The sequence below is a fragment of the Notechis scutatus genome, chromosome 6 (assembly GCF_049901735.1).
Source record: "Notechis scutatus isolate UNSWTSFEM ecotype Mainland chromosome 6, rNotScu1.2, whole genome shotgun sequence".
Classification (NCBI taxonomy): Eukaryota; Metazoa; Chordata; class Lepidosauria; order Squamata; family Elapidae; genus Notechis; species Notechis scutatus.
In genome coordinates, this window is record NC_142014.1 from 73,732,644 (window position 1) to 73,750,265 (window position 17,622).

At 36.6% G+C, this 17,622-nt stretch overlaps 1 protein-coding gene across 30 annotated transcripts in view; it reads left to right on the plus strand.

Annotated features, from left to right (window-relative positions):
* The window catches only part of C2CD5 (C2 calcium dependent domain containing 5), a 78,084-nt gene that overhangs the window by 25,104 nt on the left and 35,358 nt on the right, over positions 1-17,622 (plus strand). For 13 of the 30 annotated variants that reach the window (XM_087968800.1, XM_087968808.1, XM_087968781.1 and 10 more), the window contains 2 exons: positions 2,085-2,170; positions 7,566-7,674. In XM_087968800.1, coding sequence (XP_087824926.1) covers positions 2,085-2,170; positions 7,566-7,674 — 195 coding nt within the window. Of the gene's footprint in view, positions 1-2,084; positions 2,171-3,967; positions 4,001-7,565; positions 7,675-10,973; positions 11,040-17,622 lie in introns of all 30 variants that reach the window. The other 17 variants (XM_087968801.1, XM_087968792.1, XM_087968782.1 and 14 more) reach the window with 3 other exon arrangements.

Here is a 17,622-nt window from a genome sequence, read left to right on the forward strand (position 1 = left end):
TTTCTTCTTTGTCTTCTTCAAGTCATTCATATTACTTACTCTGTTGACCATCATGTGGCCACCAGTCCTGCTTTGTTTTTTTTGTATCTGCAATTTAAATGCCCTTCTAAATGTTTACGGTATAAATGTCAGTTTTGCCTGTCCTTTCACAAGGCTGTTTCAACGAATGTAAACTTGGTTGATGTTGTGGAACAATACAGTTTGGGTTGTTCTCTTTCTGGGTGAAGTATGTTTCATTTCTACAAAACAGCCTTCATTCCATTTCTGTCTCCACTCTTAGTATCGTATAGTCCCTTGTCAGACAGATTTGACAGCAAAAAGAAAGAAGAAAAATTAGATTGACTGCACCATGCAGAATGGGACTATATAGATGCTAATATTTGTTTCCTTATCCAAAAACAGCTAAAAATGGAGGTTTTAATAGGACAGGGATGACCAGTGATTTGTAAATTTAATCATGCAATGGGGTCTGTTTCTATTGCTGCCATTTGCAGATCGCAAGTGTTTGCAGAACATCAGCTGTAATATCAGGGGTTAGTACAAAATGAACATTTCAATTCAAATGAGCAGGAAATCTTAAAACTCTGAAATTAGATGTATTGTTCATTTGGTCAGTTTATCCTTTATCGTTAGACTAAGTAGGCCTCTGTAATTCTATCAACAGTGTTTAGTTTCAGGAATATGGCTACTTATATGTACTTCAGATACTTATTGTGGCCATAATGTTCTGGATTATAGGCATCCATACACTTTTGTCCAAGTCGTATTTTATTGAGGTTTGCCCTGAACAGTTTGGAGAGAACTGAATGTGCTAAAGAGGACATTTTAAGAAAGCTAAGCACAATTGTTTGGCGTTACTATTCTAGGCAGCATTAAGCCACTATGTCCTCTTAAAACATATAAATGTCTTCAATGCTAGAGTATATTTGATTAAGAACTAACAAGCTATTGGAGATGGACCTTGTAAATTAGTGTCCATTTGTGTTCCCACTGTGCTTGTCCATATTCTTCCTTTTTCATATAAGCTGCAGGGTGAATAATTTAACATAATGTCCAGTCCTGGAGTTTTTGTTGTTTCTATCCAGATTTTTATGCCATCCATCAAAAAGAAAGTTTAAAATCAGCTTTCATTCTGGTTTGTATATTAAACATATTAAATTGTACTCTTGAATTTAACCAATGTACTAAGGTATCCCCCTATTAATTAGTTTACTGATGGTTTGTTAAAAGAAATTAAATTCTCTCTTTATTAGTTGTAAATGTGGACATTGGGTCTGATCAGGAGTCCATTCAGCTCAGTATTGTTAAGGATGATTATTACTGGAGTTTAGTGTTCATGACAATTGGGGATACCAAAGATTGATACTTGAAACTTTGAATTTAAACTATATCTTTATGACTTAGAAACAACTTTTCCTGAATAAATTTAATGGAATTACTCAGTAAATGCTGATGTGAAAAGCCTCATGATTTCAGCCTTGAAAATACAATATTTTCCTTTATTTTTTTTAACTGTGTATGATTATACCCTTTTTCTAATAACTGTGTGGGCTTGTTAAATCACCACAGAATTCCAAGTTTTAGTCCCTTTTTATGTCAAAATAGCTATATGGTTGTTCACAAAATCATATGAAAATCTTTGTATCTCGAACTGCAGTGTTGTAATGTCATCTTTAAACACTCTGAAATATTTAACTTTTGAATTCTGTTTGGGTTTTTTAAAAGTTCAAATTGCACCGAGGGGCATTATCTTTAGGCAATGGCTCACTAAAGTTTTAATCTAGCATGATCACATTTAATAGTTTTTGCACATAAATCGTAGGCCATGTGCACCCTAATTATAAATAAAAATTATAGCCTATTAAATGAAGCTGAAGCTTACTTTTGTCCCTACTATATACATATTTTCATAAGTTAATTGATACACAAGTCTGGCTGTTTGGCCATTTCAGTTTAGACTTTCACAGAGTTGTCTACATTTGCCAGTAATCAAACATGTGCCACATTTTTAATATAACTTTGATGTAATTATGTGTCTATTAATTATGTGATTTCACTTTGACTTACGTGCTGATGTTCTTTAGGAATGGGAAGTGGTAGTGCTGGAAAAGAAGGGGGGCCTTTAAAAGCTCTGTTAAGACAACAAACTCAATCAGCTCTGGAGCAAAGGGTAAGAACTTCATTAAATCCTGTTATATATTTGATGTATACCAGCAAAGTTCAGGTCTAATGCTATTGAGTTCAATAAGATTAACTTCTTGGAAAATCTGAGTAGGATTTCAGCCTAGGGCTATCACTTTAGAAACATTTCTATATTTTTCTACTGCTGTGTAGGAAAAGTGTACTTGATTGTTTCCTTTATTATTAAGTAATTATCTTTCTGCTGCAATTGTGAATTATACAGGCTGTCACCTTTATTTGGACAGAGGGATGAAATGCATATCCCTATAAAGAAGAGATTTACATCATGAAGATTTTCATAAAGCTCATAAGGTTTTCATTGGTCTTTTTTGCTAATGACATAAAGGTGTGCAATCGAGTTGACACTCCTGAGGTTATTTATAACATGGAAGATGATTTGGCATTGGTGGAAAATTGGTAAAAAAATAATGTGGAAACTGCAGTTCAATGTAGTGAGATTGTGCATTTAGTGAAAAGGAATCTTCTGGCAGGGTACAGTACTGGAGGTACAGCATTAGACAAAACAGCAGAAGAAAAGGATTTAAGGTGTGCTTACAGCAGATGACTGCAAAAGAGTAAACAGTGTAAACAGTAAACGAAATTCTGAGATGCATCGCTGGAGGGATCACTAGCAAGAAAAAGGAGGTCCTAATCCCACTATATAGGGCAGGAGTGTCAAACTCGATTTCATTGAGGGTCACATCATGGTTGTGTTTGACCTCGGGACCGGGGTGGGCATGGCCAGGATGGGCGTGCCAGCGAAAAGGGATTCCCAAGCTCCGTTTTTGGCTGCAACAGCCTCCTGCAACCCTCCATCAGAGGCAGAGGCACTGCAGGCCAGTCCTTTGCTGTTTCCAGGGCAGCTCCGCGGGCCAGATCTAAGCACCGGATCTGGCCCCCAGGCCTTGAGTTTGACCCCCCTGATATAGAGCTTTAGTCAAACCCTATATGGAGCATGGTGGCTCAAATGGTTAGGACTCTGGGTTGGAGGTTAGTAAGGCCACATTTGAGTGCTGCTCCATGGCGGGATGAGCTCCCATCACTCATTCTAACTTCTTGATGGAGACATGAAAGGAGCCCCCACAGGCGTCACTCGAACAAGGGTGATGTCACCAGCTAATTATTTCAACCCAGAAGTGCCTTAAAGGTGCTTCCGAGACAAATTGGACAGGGTCAGACCCCATTTGGAATACTGTGTCCAGTTCTGGAGACCTCACTTAAAAAGAAATACTCAGATTGAGTGAGTCCAGAGATGGGCCACAAAAGTGGTGGAACGCACAAAACATATCAGGAGAGATTGGAGGAAAAATTTAAAATAAAAACAAGAAAACCTCAAAGGGCAGACTTGATGGACCCCTAGGTCTTTTTCTGCTATTAGTTTCCTATATTTCTATAAACTTGAATACAAATATATAGGCATTCTTTTCTCATCAGCCTATTTTTTTTTTCATATTTCTAGTTCAGTCGAGCTTAAAACAGACAAGCTATCTTCCTCATGTCCTACCCGCACATTTTAATTTTATATCTTTAAATGTTTACAAGAGGCTATTTAAGTCTGATTATTAGAGCTGAAAACCACATTGTAAATAAGGATTCCACGTTCACTGGGCGAATTTCAAATCATTTGTAGCAGTGAAATTTTACTTCAGTGAATGAAGAGGGCTCTGCCGAAAATTACATGTTTATATGTCACGTCCCATTAAAATGTGGATTAATTCGAAATGAATAGCAGTAGCATGTATCAGTGGATAATTTTCTCCCCATTTTTGTGTTACCTATTGCTAAGGGAGGATCGCCTCATAAATTCTGTAGAAGGCGGGTATGTTCCAATTGCTGTGTGACACTTCACCTCTTTTTCTTTGTGTTCATATTTATTTTGAGACTCGTTTTTCTACCTTGGACCTTTTATTTGAGGAATTTGGAGCTGGTTATTATTTTTTCCACATTCCTTATGGAATTGTTCCTAGGCAGAAAATTTTCGAGAAAGCTTTCTGGAGCTTTTAAACAATCCAGTTACTCCTTTGAGTTCCGCATGACTATACATTTCATGTAACGTATCATTTTTCATTGATTTGATTTTGTAATATTTAATTTGAAAAGTAACAGAGGAAAAAAAAAGTGTTGACTGTTGACTTTGCTGCTTATCCTAATAATTTAGATCTTTTGTGGATAATGGATTTAGTCTTTCGGTTGATATGCAGTAAATCATGTTTTCATTCTTTACAAATGTTGACTTTGCAGTCTGAGTACTTAAATATACATTGTTTGTAAGTCACAATCATACAATTTTATAAGAGATCTTTAAACGATTTTGCCTTTAAAATGATGTATTAAAAGCTTCTTCACAAATAACATGCATAGAGAATATGCATGATGCATGTTTAGATTAGCTTCATATTTAAAATGTGATTTTTTTATTTGCTTCTGCTTTCCCCCCTATCAAACCAAGTCCTCTTTTTTGGTATTTATAGTGAAATGTGTCCAATAATGACTCTGGTCCTCCATTGGAAATATAATATAGTGTAATAGTTATCCTGAAATATAACATTATTTAACCTCTGTATCCTAAAAAAACTTCACAGGTGGCACTAAAAATTTGTAAACTTTACTGTTCTTCATGTGTATAATTTGTACACTGCAACAGAGTTTTAGAAAACGCTTTTTTCAGTAGGGTGAAAAACTGGAAGGGAATATGTTGAATTAATACATTAAAGCACAGAACTAATTCATTTGATGCTTTTGATTAGGTATGTTCTTCACATAAAAACATTTTTAATCTTCGTGGTCTAATAAGATTTTGTGAAAATAGGTCATGGATTTGCATATTGGTTATTCTACGTAAATAGAAATAAATTCAGCAGGGTCAGCGCAGCATAGCCAGTTTGGCGGTTGGTATTTACCTAAAACATTCCCCGAATTAAAAGACACAGATGTCAAATTCAAGATAGTCTATGTTTATCCAGTGCAAATACAGTGAAGCCTTGCTTAAAAAAATCTCAGTTATTCACTAATATCTCTTAAATACAAAAATAAATCGTTTTAGTAATTTGCCATTTGCATGTTAATTACATCTTGCAAATGACATTATGTAAAACCTCAGTATAAATTTGGTCTTCTGTTGCAAGCAAAACTGAGAAAATTTCACTGTAAATACAAAATGATTACCAGGTGTCCGTGTTATTTACATTATTTTCTGTAGTGCAGCCTCATGGATGGGTCCAAAAGATTCCACTTGAGATTTATAATTTAGTGCCACAATTGAACCATAAAGTGAAGCTAATGTTTATATTGTTAAGAAATTTATTTTGAAATGATAGTTGGAGAATCTTAGTGAATTTTAATCCCAAAGAACTTTGCAGGGTTTTTTTTTCACCTGCTTTCTTGTTTCTGTTTCTCTTTCCCTATATTTTTTTTTAAAAAACATAAAATTAACTCATCTAAAACGGTCTGTACCTGATGGCGTAGAGCAGGGGTCCCTAACCCCCACTCTGTGGTCCAGTGCAAGGCTGCACCTCAGTCAGAACTGGGTCACGGAAGTAATGGGCAAATGCATGAAACCATTACACACACACACACTGCCCACTGCTGCCTGCACCAGTCCACTGAGCCATAAGGATTAGAAGCTGCTGGCATAGAGTATTCAGAATGTGAACTTTATGGTTTGTGGTTAGGAGAAACTGTAATTATGATTCCCCACAAGAAGTAATGACTTTCCCTCCCTCTTATGTCTGGTTAGTAAACACTAATTTGTGAAATAAGCCATTTCTTCGTTTCTTCTCTCCTTCCTTTATTACTTCTCTCCACATTATTTTCTAAAATTGATAAATGGAAATACATTTTCCCCCCTTTGAATATTCTATACATTTCTGATGTATTACTTCTTTCTTCCTTACTTTCTAAAATTGATCAGTGGAAATCCATCTTTTTCCTGTGAATATTCTATATATTTTTGATTTGCTAGCTAGCTAAATACTCTATGCCAGACAGACAGACTACCCTCTTTAAGGTTCTCTTCCACAAGAACCACAGAGGCACACATATCAGTTATGGTGAAATTTCTTTTATCTGACTTCCATATATATATTTTTTAAAAATACAGAATCCTTATCTTTGACCAAATTAGATCAGTGCCAATAAAAGATAAATTATTAAATTATACTCTAGTGCTTTAAAGTAGCAGTTTTCCTAATACTATTCCCTTTTTATGATCCTGCAAAATATAATTACCAAACCAGTAGTAACACCGGTTGAATCCCACCACTGGCACTAACAGCTCATAGGTGTGACATGTCAGGATTGAAACTGGACACAAAGGAGGAGAACCACCACAGAGTAGTGCCTTCCACTTCCAATCCCTGAAGCTACCTAAGAGAATGCTGCAGTTGGTGATTCTGAAAGCTGGCAAGAGCTACTGGACTTAAATCTAAGAGAAACTGGTCTAGCTAATCTGTTTCTTTCAGGGTCCTTTAGAGTTGAAGCTTAGAGTTAAAGTGTTAGATTTCAACAGCCATGTTGTATGAATCCTTATTTAAAAATAAATTGTTACAGTAATTTTCTCCCAAGAAAATGTACACAGGATTATAATTTATAATAAGGAGAAGCAGCAGTAAATGAGATTAGCACATACAATTTCAAAATAAAAACAGGTGGGATTATATTCTACAACTGGAGAGCTCTTTAAAATGTGTTCCCCTTTTAAGGCACTCACCATAAAAAATCTGACTCAGCTTTCTATGGTGTCACAGTGTACGGTTAACAATTCAGTCTAGCAGCAGGATTACGTGGGGGAAAGTAGTATTTTATTGGCTTTTGAGATGTCTGCTGCCCCAAGCAAACTGGATGGCATACATTTTGCTTGCTTAATGCATAATGTAAACCAGGGAGAGGCAACATCTTGACCATGGACACCAGTGTACACATGGGCACCTCCTTTTCTATCTATTGGGGTTATTTTTTTTTTGAAGAGCAACATGCTATAATGCCAGCTTTTAGCATTGGCATCATTTGCACATGGAACCCCCAGAGACATTTTTAGAAAGTAAAAATGGGGTGCATGCGTGTGTGGGTACAGCCTAGTGTTTTGTTGGATATCGTGAACATCTGAGAGGCAGAATGCACTCTAGCGGGAAAATCAATTTATCTTTGGGGAGTGAGCATCTGTGACAATGCAGCAATGCTGCAAAAGAGTCCGTGTGACTTTCCCAAAACTCTACCTGTGTCTGTTGACTTGACAAGGTTGCCAACTCCTGGTATATATTTGAAGGCAGCCCTTTCCCAGTTGTTTTCTTTCATTTGTATTTCATGAATTCCATGCATGTTGAATTGGTGAGCAGTAGGACCAGTTCATGAGGTCAATGGCTATTTTGTTCTTCTGATTGGCACAGGAATTTCCTTTTTTTACTTTGACGACGTTTCCTCCAGGCTTCCTTCTCCACGTTGGTGGAGTCGTCAGCGCCCGCTCTGTGAAACTCTTGGATCGTATCCACAATCCAGGTATGTTATAAGCCTAAATCTACTTACATTTCATCCTGACCTTGTTTCTTTGTGTTTATGTTTATCATTTTTTGCTGGAGATTAGAACTTGGAAAATGTTGAATGGTTAAGCATACAGGGTGTTTAGCAAACATTTCAGACAGCTTCCTTGTAGTGTTTTTTGTGCCATTGAGCTATATGACTCATACGATACCACTCTAGAATTAATTGCTTTTATTTTGTTTCCAGATTCTGAAATTAAAATGCCCAGCAAGACATTGAGGGCAAACTTATTGAGTGTTCCGTACTGTCTTTTTTTTTAAAAGTCTTTATAAGTTTTGGCACTGAAGAATGCCAACTGACATGAATGATGATGATTTAGATAAGGTTCTAAAAATTACATAAAATGTCTTTAAAAGATCCACTTGCCTTAACCCAACCGGAAGTATATTTTGGAAGTAGAAAATGGCTTCCTCTAACTAGTAAGAAAATCATTACAAAAAACTTTGTTAAAGATGTCAATGAAGATTCTCAATCATCCAGGTCATGTTTGTCCCAAAGGTGTTTTTCCAAAAGGCAAGTGGACTTTCTTGTATTTTTTTCCCTTAAAAAACATTTCACTTCTCATGCAAGAGAAGCTGCTTCTTTCAAGGAAAAGTCCAAAGAAGTCCAATTGCCTTTTGGAAAAGCACCTTTAGGTTTGCTAAAGATGGTTGATTCCTAGTGTCCAATCTGTTCTACTAAGGCTAGAGAATGCATGTCAGACAAAGATCTTTCTTGTAAGGCTGGTCTTTTCATTTTCATTGGGATTATAAGCATTTTTCCCAGTCTAGTATATTTTCCCATGGAACAGAATGTGCATTGTTCTTGGTGGAGTCTTACTGACTCAGGATTAGTCTGGGAATTAGTGCAGGAACTTCTAGAAAATGATTATTTAGATTTGTCCCCTTGGAAAAAAAAAACATTCTATCTGCTTTGCCGAGCATGGATTTAAATCGGGGTCTCCAAACATGGAAGCTTCAAGACTTATGGACTTCAACTCCCAGAATTCCCCAGCCCTGCAGGAGCTCAAGCAACAATGTGACTCTGGCACAGAGACGTTTTTCCTTAGATAGCATTAAAGCATCCAGATTTGCTTGTTTTGTTTTTTAGCCAATTAGAGCAGCCTAAGTGGGAGACACATTGAAGAAATGTTTTTTTTTTTTAAAAAAATCTCCAGTCTTTGATCAAAACGAGCTAGTCTAAATGGAATATATCTTAGAGCAATAACTAGAAGCAGTAAATATGAATGCTGCCAAACAAATTATGAGCACACACACACACACACCCCCCACCAAGTAATGTTCTACTTGTAGGTTTTTATTCTGTAGTTACTGGTCCAGGGTCTATAGGAGACTGGGTTAGATTCTTGCCCTTCCCCTGCCTATCCGGTCTTTTTAATTAGTTGGTCATATTTCTAAATAAATGAATAATTCTATTCATATAACAGAATAAATGCTATTGGTCTTTCTAACCAATAAAAATAAACCCTGGTATTTGACTAGGAAGGAAGATAATTGGAATTGTTTGCCTTTTAGTTGTGGTACCACTGAACAAATAAATGTTTGATAGAAGTCACATTTTTTTTCTCCCAAAAAGTTTTGAGAAAATTTTCTTAGGAATGTACCAAGTAATCCAGATGATTCCTTGCAGGTGGATTCCAGCTTGTAGTCTTGTCTAGTCTTTTCCTATAATCCCGTCCAGTTCCCTTCCCAACTTCCTTTTGAGCAGATTCTGATGTGAATGGAAGTTCCATTAGGAACAAAAAACAGCCAGAAAATTTACCCACAGGTTGTGTATTCTCCTTTAGGATATCTTTGATCATCTGAATTGAATGCTTCTCTGGTTACCTTGTTTGCTTTAGTGGAAGATTAAATTGAATGCAATGAATTTTTTAAATAAAATGTCAGAAGAATGATCTTTAGCAGAGGAACCTCTCTATCTTGGATAGCTAATATCAAGACCTTGACTGCAGCATGTTTGCCATAACAGATTCTGTCTGGGACAATAAGTCAGCTAACTTTTTTTTCTCCTATTAATCCTCTCCTTGTTAATCTTTGTGGCCATTGCTGTGCTGAATGCCTTTTTACAAACTATAGCAATCAATGTCAATATACAGTAGTTGCTGCTTAAAATCTTGCAAAGGTCCATTTGTGGGATGGAGTGAAAAATAGTTTAATGATATTACCTAGTTTGGGTAATGAAACATCTGCAAGAAAATAATCAAACTCAGAGAGCACCAATGACCTCTCATTTCAACCCTGAGCTATAGATATTCTCCTTTGTTGGTAAAACAATTTTTTTCCTTACCTGATACAGCTCTATTTTGACAAGAATCAAAAAGAGACGTTGGCCTACCGATTTTAGTTGGATTTTTTTTACATAGATCAATTTTTAATTCTCTTCATCCTCTGCTTTCTCCCACCTCTCAGGTGAAAGTACCAAAAATTAAAACTCTCCTTCATTTCTTACCTCCAGTTTCCCAAAGAAACTTTCTCCCTTCCAAAATGCCTCTCTGTTCTTGCTGAAATGGATGATTGCCAGATAAGACACGATTGCCTCTGTCTGGTAGTGGTCTAACCATTTTTTTTTGTACTGTTTATACCCTATTATCAAAATAATGTTACTTTCAAAGAGGCAATGATGTGCAGATGGCCTTTGTTGCTTTTGGCCTTGGCATGAACTTTGGGTGTCAGTATGCCTACTTTCGTGGTTTTGTGCTTTAGGTCAATTCCTAAAATGTCAACTTTGTAATATTTTTTTTTAGATTTTTCTACAAATTTTATTTGTTGTTTGTTTGTTTAGGAATGGTTAGTAAGAGAATACCATGAAACACGATTAAAGGTTATGCTGATAAAATGTTAATATTTTTTGTATAGTGCTATATCTGCCAAGTCTTTTGCTTTAAAGGGGAGGGAAAAAACCCTGTTATGAGCCACTTTTAGCACAAATAGGATAGACTTTAAAATGTATAAACTACTAGCAGTGCATGGAGAAACATAACCCAAACTTTTAAAAGGTGGTATTAATTATTTTTTATTTGTTTTACTTAGCCTACACTTAGATTAACACAATATATTCCTCCTGTCTTTCTCTGTTTTCATTCTCTTATTAACTCTGCTGTCTGTGTCTTTCCAGTTCCTTTGAAGCAACCCTCTCAGTTGTATTCTTGTTGTGTGTGTGTGTGTTGATGTATGTTGATGTATGTGTGTGTTCTTTTTCTTTCTTTCACTATATTCTGCTGCCATAACTGATCTACTTATTTGCTGTTTTGAACTCAGCCTTTGTCGGAATTATGGGTAATACAAGATCATACAAACTACTAGACTGGAATAGTTTCAATTCAGGTATTTTATTAGTCATTCAGTACTACATACACTGACAAAAATTATGGCAGCTCAGTGAAGTCTCTTTAGAAATACCTTAACTCATTGCCAAGCTAATGTTTCAAATTTTGTTCTTTTTAATTGAGAAAATTTAAAATAACTTTTATGATTAATCTAGTAGGTTATATTATGAAATTAAATCCCATTGGTTCTTGCTAGACTGTATGTCCCTAATTATCCCTCTATATCAGTATAATCACATCATACACTACATTCTTTCCTTTTGAGATTTAGCATTTCCTGTACTAGAAGTAGGATCTTCTATGTGGTTCTCAGTTATGGAGAATTTTTATTTGAAGATCACTTTTAGCTACATCTGTATTAGAAGCAAAATGACTTCTTGTTATTGAATAAGACATCTTATTCATGTTGCACATACTTTTTAGGTTATTTATGGATTTTAGGTATATGTACTGTTTTAATATAGGCCATTTAAATTTTAAATTATCACACAGTACTGACTAACTGAAGAATACAGCCAAAGTCACATTATCAAGTTACAGTATTGAGGTAGACTCAGAAGACAAATGCATGATTCTGTATGATTTAATCTGTGTATTTTAGGTTACTGGATTAAATATATATTTTAAGAGACTTATTCTTTTATTCAAGATCAAATAATTTAAATAGTGCAGGCCAACTAATACTGTAGTATGGATAAATATTCAAAATGAATGGCATACTCTTCTTTGGAACCTTTAGATGGAGAGTTATTTTTTAAATTAAACAAAAGAAGCTGATCAGAATGAGTTGTAATATGCTTTTTCCACAAATGAATATTCAACTTGCTTATGTTAACTATGTTAAAGTGAGTTTGCATTCATTTGCTTCATTTTAGGAAGGTTGAAAAGGAAACCCTATGCTAGAATCTCTTTTCTAGTTTTTCTTTTTAGTTCTACAATTGTACACAATTTCAGTCAGTGAAAAAGCATGAAATATCATACTCGTTATGTCGGAAGAAACATTTATTTAGCTATTGCATTTAAATCCCACCTTTTTTCCTATTGTACAATACTTTAATTCAAGGAAACGGGTACAGAAGTAGAAATAGTATAGCTATTTGAGCTCTTATCTCTGAGTCAACAGCATATTTTCCTGTCCAAGAAGGATGATTTGCAGAGGCATATTCCCCAGTTATACTAAATTGACGATTGATAAATCTATCACCTAATACATTCATTATTTCTGGCAAATTTTTGTCAATAAAAGCATTCAAAATAAATCAGATGTTTAATCATTGACAGCATCATGAAGCTGTCTTTGCTTTTGCTCTGAATATTGATTTAAATTCTCAGAAAGCTTCAAAATCATTCACTGAAAAGGAGCTGAGATAAATTATTTAGTTATTGTTTATGGCATTCCTAGTATTTCTGTATCACCAAAATTACAGATCTCTTTGCAGTTTACAAATCAAATCACAAAAACCAATAAGAGCCATAAGCATAATAAGTGGAAAAAATCAGTAAAATTTAATATAGCCTACTATTGATTGGATAGGAAACAGAGAGTATATACAGTATTAGATTCCAAAGGCCCGTCAGAAAAACCATGTTTTCCCCCATTTTTTAAAAAGCAATTAAAATGGGAGCTAGTTGGATCTTGGGGATAGCATTTTCTATGCAGAATATAGGTATCCTGGATTCTTTCTATAGGCTTTTATAGATTAAAAGTAGAATCTTGAATTTTACTTGCACATCTGTTAAAGGCAAAATAGGTAAGAGAGAGGATGATTTATTATAGTTATAGATCAGCACAAGCAAATTATGGATACAAATGCATCTCTGTGACACAAAACACGTTAATAAAAAATGTAATTAAAAGCGTGCTAAAAACATAACATACAAATAAAAATCAATGACTACAGGGAATCATTGAGCACAAAATTACAATTGTAGGTCATGCGAATTGGCCAACAATTGTAGACCACCCTGATTTTACAACTTCTGTGTGGTGGTTGTTAAGCAAACCCATTGTCCAAAATTAGTACTTTTTGCCAGAAACAAAGTAAATGTTGGTTTCTGGCAGAAAACATCGTAAATCACAGTCACATAACTTTGGGATGCTGCAAACCGTAGAAATGAGGGCCTGTTGCTAAGCATCCAAAATGTGGTCACAAGTGGGGCGTTGTAACTCTGATAATATCAGCTTCTGATATTATTGCCTCAGTGCAGCATCAGCGTTCTTGAATATTAAATTATTTAACTTTGGGTTTTTTTACCTCAGCAATTTCAGCAGAAGTAGATTAAGTTTTAGGATTGCTTACAATCCTAAATCCTTTTAGGATAGCTTATTCCAGCTAACACTGGTAATGGTAAACCAGTGTAAATACACTATTTCTGGATTCCTCGGCTGTTGCTAGGATTAATAATTTCATAGTAGAGTAATTCATGTTTGGTTCTCAACCAGATGAGCACATGTAAAGTCTAGTTTATTAATCATTTCTTAGCTTAGACTACATAACTGATGATTACCAGACACCTTTTCATTTGATTACTCTTCAGAACTCATCAAGAGTTGTAATTGGAAATGAGAAAATCTTAATTAATATCAGCAATAATCATACAGTTGTAGATTAAATCTGCCTAAAGAGCTCTGGTGGCACAGTGGTTAGAATGTAGTATTTCAGGCTGACTCAGCCACTGCCAGGTGTTGGATCCTGACCGGCTGAAGGTTGATTCAGTGTTCCATCCTTCCAAGGTTGGTAAAATTAGGATCCAGATTGCTGGGGGCAAGATGGTGACTGTAAACTGCTTAGAGAGGGTGGTAAAGCACTGTGGCCAATAAGTAAGCAATGAGAATCTCTGTAGCAATAGCACTTAGACCAGTGATGGCTAACCTTTTCAGCTTAGTGTGTCGAAAATCGGGGAAAAGTGTATCCTTCCTCGGGTCGTGTGTCACTTCAAGAAATATCAATAATTTGGTTTATGACGGACTGGGCTGGGGTGATCACACAGGGCTGTGAAACTCGTCTCCCTGGTCTCAGGGCTGCAGGTGCAGGATGTGGGGATCGGAAGGCCACCTTACAGGGCTGTGAACCTCATGGATCTCCTTTCCTCCTGTAGCGTTCCTGAGGTAATGAAACTGACAAACCTTAGTTTATGGCGGTTAAAACTGGTTCTCTGCTGCAAAGATCTTGCGGCAGCGGTGACACCACGCCTCCACGCAACAAGCAGGGAGCAGGGATTGGAGCAGAGCACAGGCAGCCTCTAAATGTGCAGGTTTTCCCCACACCAACAGGCGTGTCAGTCAAAGTGCCTCGGCGTGTCACGAGTGACACGCGTGTCATAGGTTAGCCATCACTGACTTATACTATTGCTACAGAGATTCTCATTGTTAACTTATTGGCCATTTAGACATCTTAGAAATTGTTAAGTTTTCTATGTCTGGAGATTTTCAGTCGTCCAGGTCATGGTTGTCCCAAAGGTGCTTTTTCAAGAGGCAACTGGACTTTCTGGTTTTTTTTTGAAGACATTTTGCTTCTCATCCAAAAAGCTTCTTCAGCTCTTGACTGGATGGTGGGGAATGGAAGGATTTATACTCCTGGCAGACAGGTGGTCATTTGCATTCGTTAGGGTGTCAATGAGGCTGCTTGGAGATTTTATCTGTGTCCTCAGGGTCACTTGATTGGTGCAAATGGGTGTGGCACCTTCTTGGAACTGTTGAAAGGACTGTATTGTAGACTGGAGACAGGTGATGTCACAACCCTCCCCCTCTGTTGAGAGAGGGCTCTTCAATTTTGACATAGATGGCCTCTTTGACCCCTCTTTCAAACCAGCGGTCCTGTCTGTCCAAAATGTGGACTTTGCTGTCTTCAAAAAAGTGGCCTTTGTCTTTTAAATGCAGAGGGATTGCTGAATCTAGTCCCATGAGTTTGTTCTCCTGTGTTGTGCCATGTGTGATTCATGTGGTTGTTAAGCAAATCTGCCTCCTCTCATTGACTTTGCTTGTCAGAAGCCAACTGGGAAGGTTACAAATGGCAATCCCGTGACCCTGGGACAATACAACTGTCATAAACACATACTGGTTGCCAAACACCCAAATTTTGATCACGTGACCATGGGGGCACTGCTACAGTTGTAAGTGTGAAACCCGGTCAGTGCCATTGTAACTTCTAACAGTCACTAAACAAATGGTTGTAAGTTGAGGACTGCCTGAAACTTAATAGTGAGCATAGCTTTCCGTATTGTGTAAGTTGGGTAAAGTTTTAAACTTTTGCACCAAAGGGATTTCTGCTCTGGGTCTATAATAGAAATCAGGACCGGATGTTTATCTTTGTCCATAGTTTAAGAAACAGGGTTTAATTTGACATTTCAGCTTAGGCTACAAGTAGCTTGGCTAAATTGGTTTATCCAAAGAAGGAAATAAGAGCCCTACCAAACAATATATTTAAAAAAATAAATAAATCTATTAGAATTTAGTGTGATCCATCTAGAAGTAAAGTACTCTAAATCAGTGGTTCTTAACCTTTTTTAAAGAACCTCCCCCTTGAGCCATTGAGGAAGTTATCATTGCCCCCTCCCCCAACAAAACCTCTCAATCACAACACAGGGAAATAATTCTTCAATTTATGCAAACACGTTTAATGTTTTCTTTAAAATTGTCATCAGGACATATCAATGCAAATAATTTATTTCCAGTCTTTTTCTCATATCTCAACTGTGAAAAATTCTGATGCCACCCATCACTTTACTCCCAAACTTCGTGATACATGTATTTCATTATTATCTTATTTATTCAAGACACTTAAATGCAATGACCACTGAAAACAAAATTCAATTGCAAGAAAATGAAATGCCCCAAAAAAACAGTAACATTTAATGATTTAATTACAAGTGAATTTTAAGACGCAAAAAGAAATATAAAAAGGGCATAAGAACAAACCGCAATGCAGGAACTAAGAATTTCAAGACGAAAACTCTAAAACTAAATTAAGATTCGAGGAAAATATATCTTCATGCACACTGTAAAAAGGGTTAAAAAGACACAAAGAAGATTTTTACAGAAGGAAAGCAACAAAAATCAGAGCGACAAATTTAATGGGTAGACTGATAGAGGCTGCTGCGCAACGCGCGTGAAGATGAGCGATGCGTATTCACATATGCTCGGCGTTCTGTACTGAAGCTAGCTGGAGGAACATTTTAAAACACAGTTCAATCCACTAATAAATAGCGAGCGATCTGATGTTTTTGTACGACAGATATACGGTGGTTCACTGTACGAAAAAAGTCCCAAAAGTGTCCCTAAAACTTCTCGCTCCATCGCCCCCATATCGCCCCCCTTCCATTCCTTCGCCGCCACGTCGCCCATTTTTGTTCCATCGCCCCCCTGAAAAACAAAATCACCCAGGTTAAGAACCACTGCTCTAAATCACAAAGCTAGCTTTGGAGTGGCTTTTTATGTTGATGCCACTTTTTTATGATGTCTACAGACCTATCCACAATATCTTCTTGCAGGAGAAACAGTTTTGTGGCATCTCAAAGATTCACAAGTAAGAAGCAGGTTTAGGAAAATAAATTAGTTTATCAGATATATGTAGTATTAAACTACCCCATGCTTGGTTTGGATGTGCCAAGAACTTAAGAGGTAGGCTAAAAGAAATAAAAAATCCCATAATATGATTGATATTAATCAATGTTGTCAAAGACAAAACTTATTTGATTCTGTTCAAGGTGCAAAAAGATGGTTGAAACTTGTAATGAATATGGTTTGGTTTGTCTCTGAAGTTTCAGGGTTCAAAAATGGCACCTCCGGAATATTAAATCAGTGTTGCTCGGAGAGAGAAATGTTTCTTCACTTGTATATGTGTTTTTTCCATTTATTTTCAATTCAATTGATTGATTGATTTTGTATAGAGATTGACCAGTTTGTATTATGTGGTCTACAAAGGGCTAGTGCTAAAAAAAATGATGGCCTATATTACATTGGAAAAATGCAGTGCTGTATGGTTATTTATGTTCTGGCTAACTTTAGTCCCTGCAGAAGTTCTACTACAATAGTTATGTGAACACAGTTGCATTTGGGTTCTGTCCTGAGCCTCTCAAATGGAGAATCTATAGTCCTTCAGTGGTTATACAACAGGGGTGTCAAACTCAATTTCATTGAGGGCCGCATCAGGATTGTGTTTTACCTTGGGGGCCTTCCCGAGCTCCATTTACAATGGCAGAAGCACCCCGGACCAGTCCTTTGCGGTTTCCAGGACCAGATCTAAGCACCCTGTGGGCCAGATATGACCTGTGGACCTTGAGTTTGACACCTCTGTTATAGAACAATAATTCTTATGGATTTTTATGTATTCATTGGCCATTGTTCTAGACCAGGGGTATCAAATTCACATCGTCAAGGCAGTGTCACATGATATATTGGGACTTTCCCCCCCTTTGCTAAACTGGGTGTGGGTGTGGCCAGCGTGTGATGCATCCAGCCCACGGGCTGTGAGTTTGACACCCCTGGTCTAGACCTACTGGAAGGCTACAAGTTCTTTATTCATGCAGTACCTGTATTTCTGTGGAATAAGGATTCTGTGGAATAGTTACTTTAGGTTGGG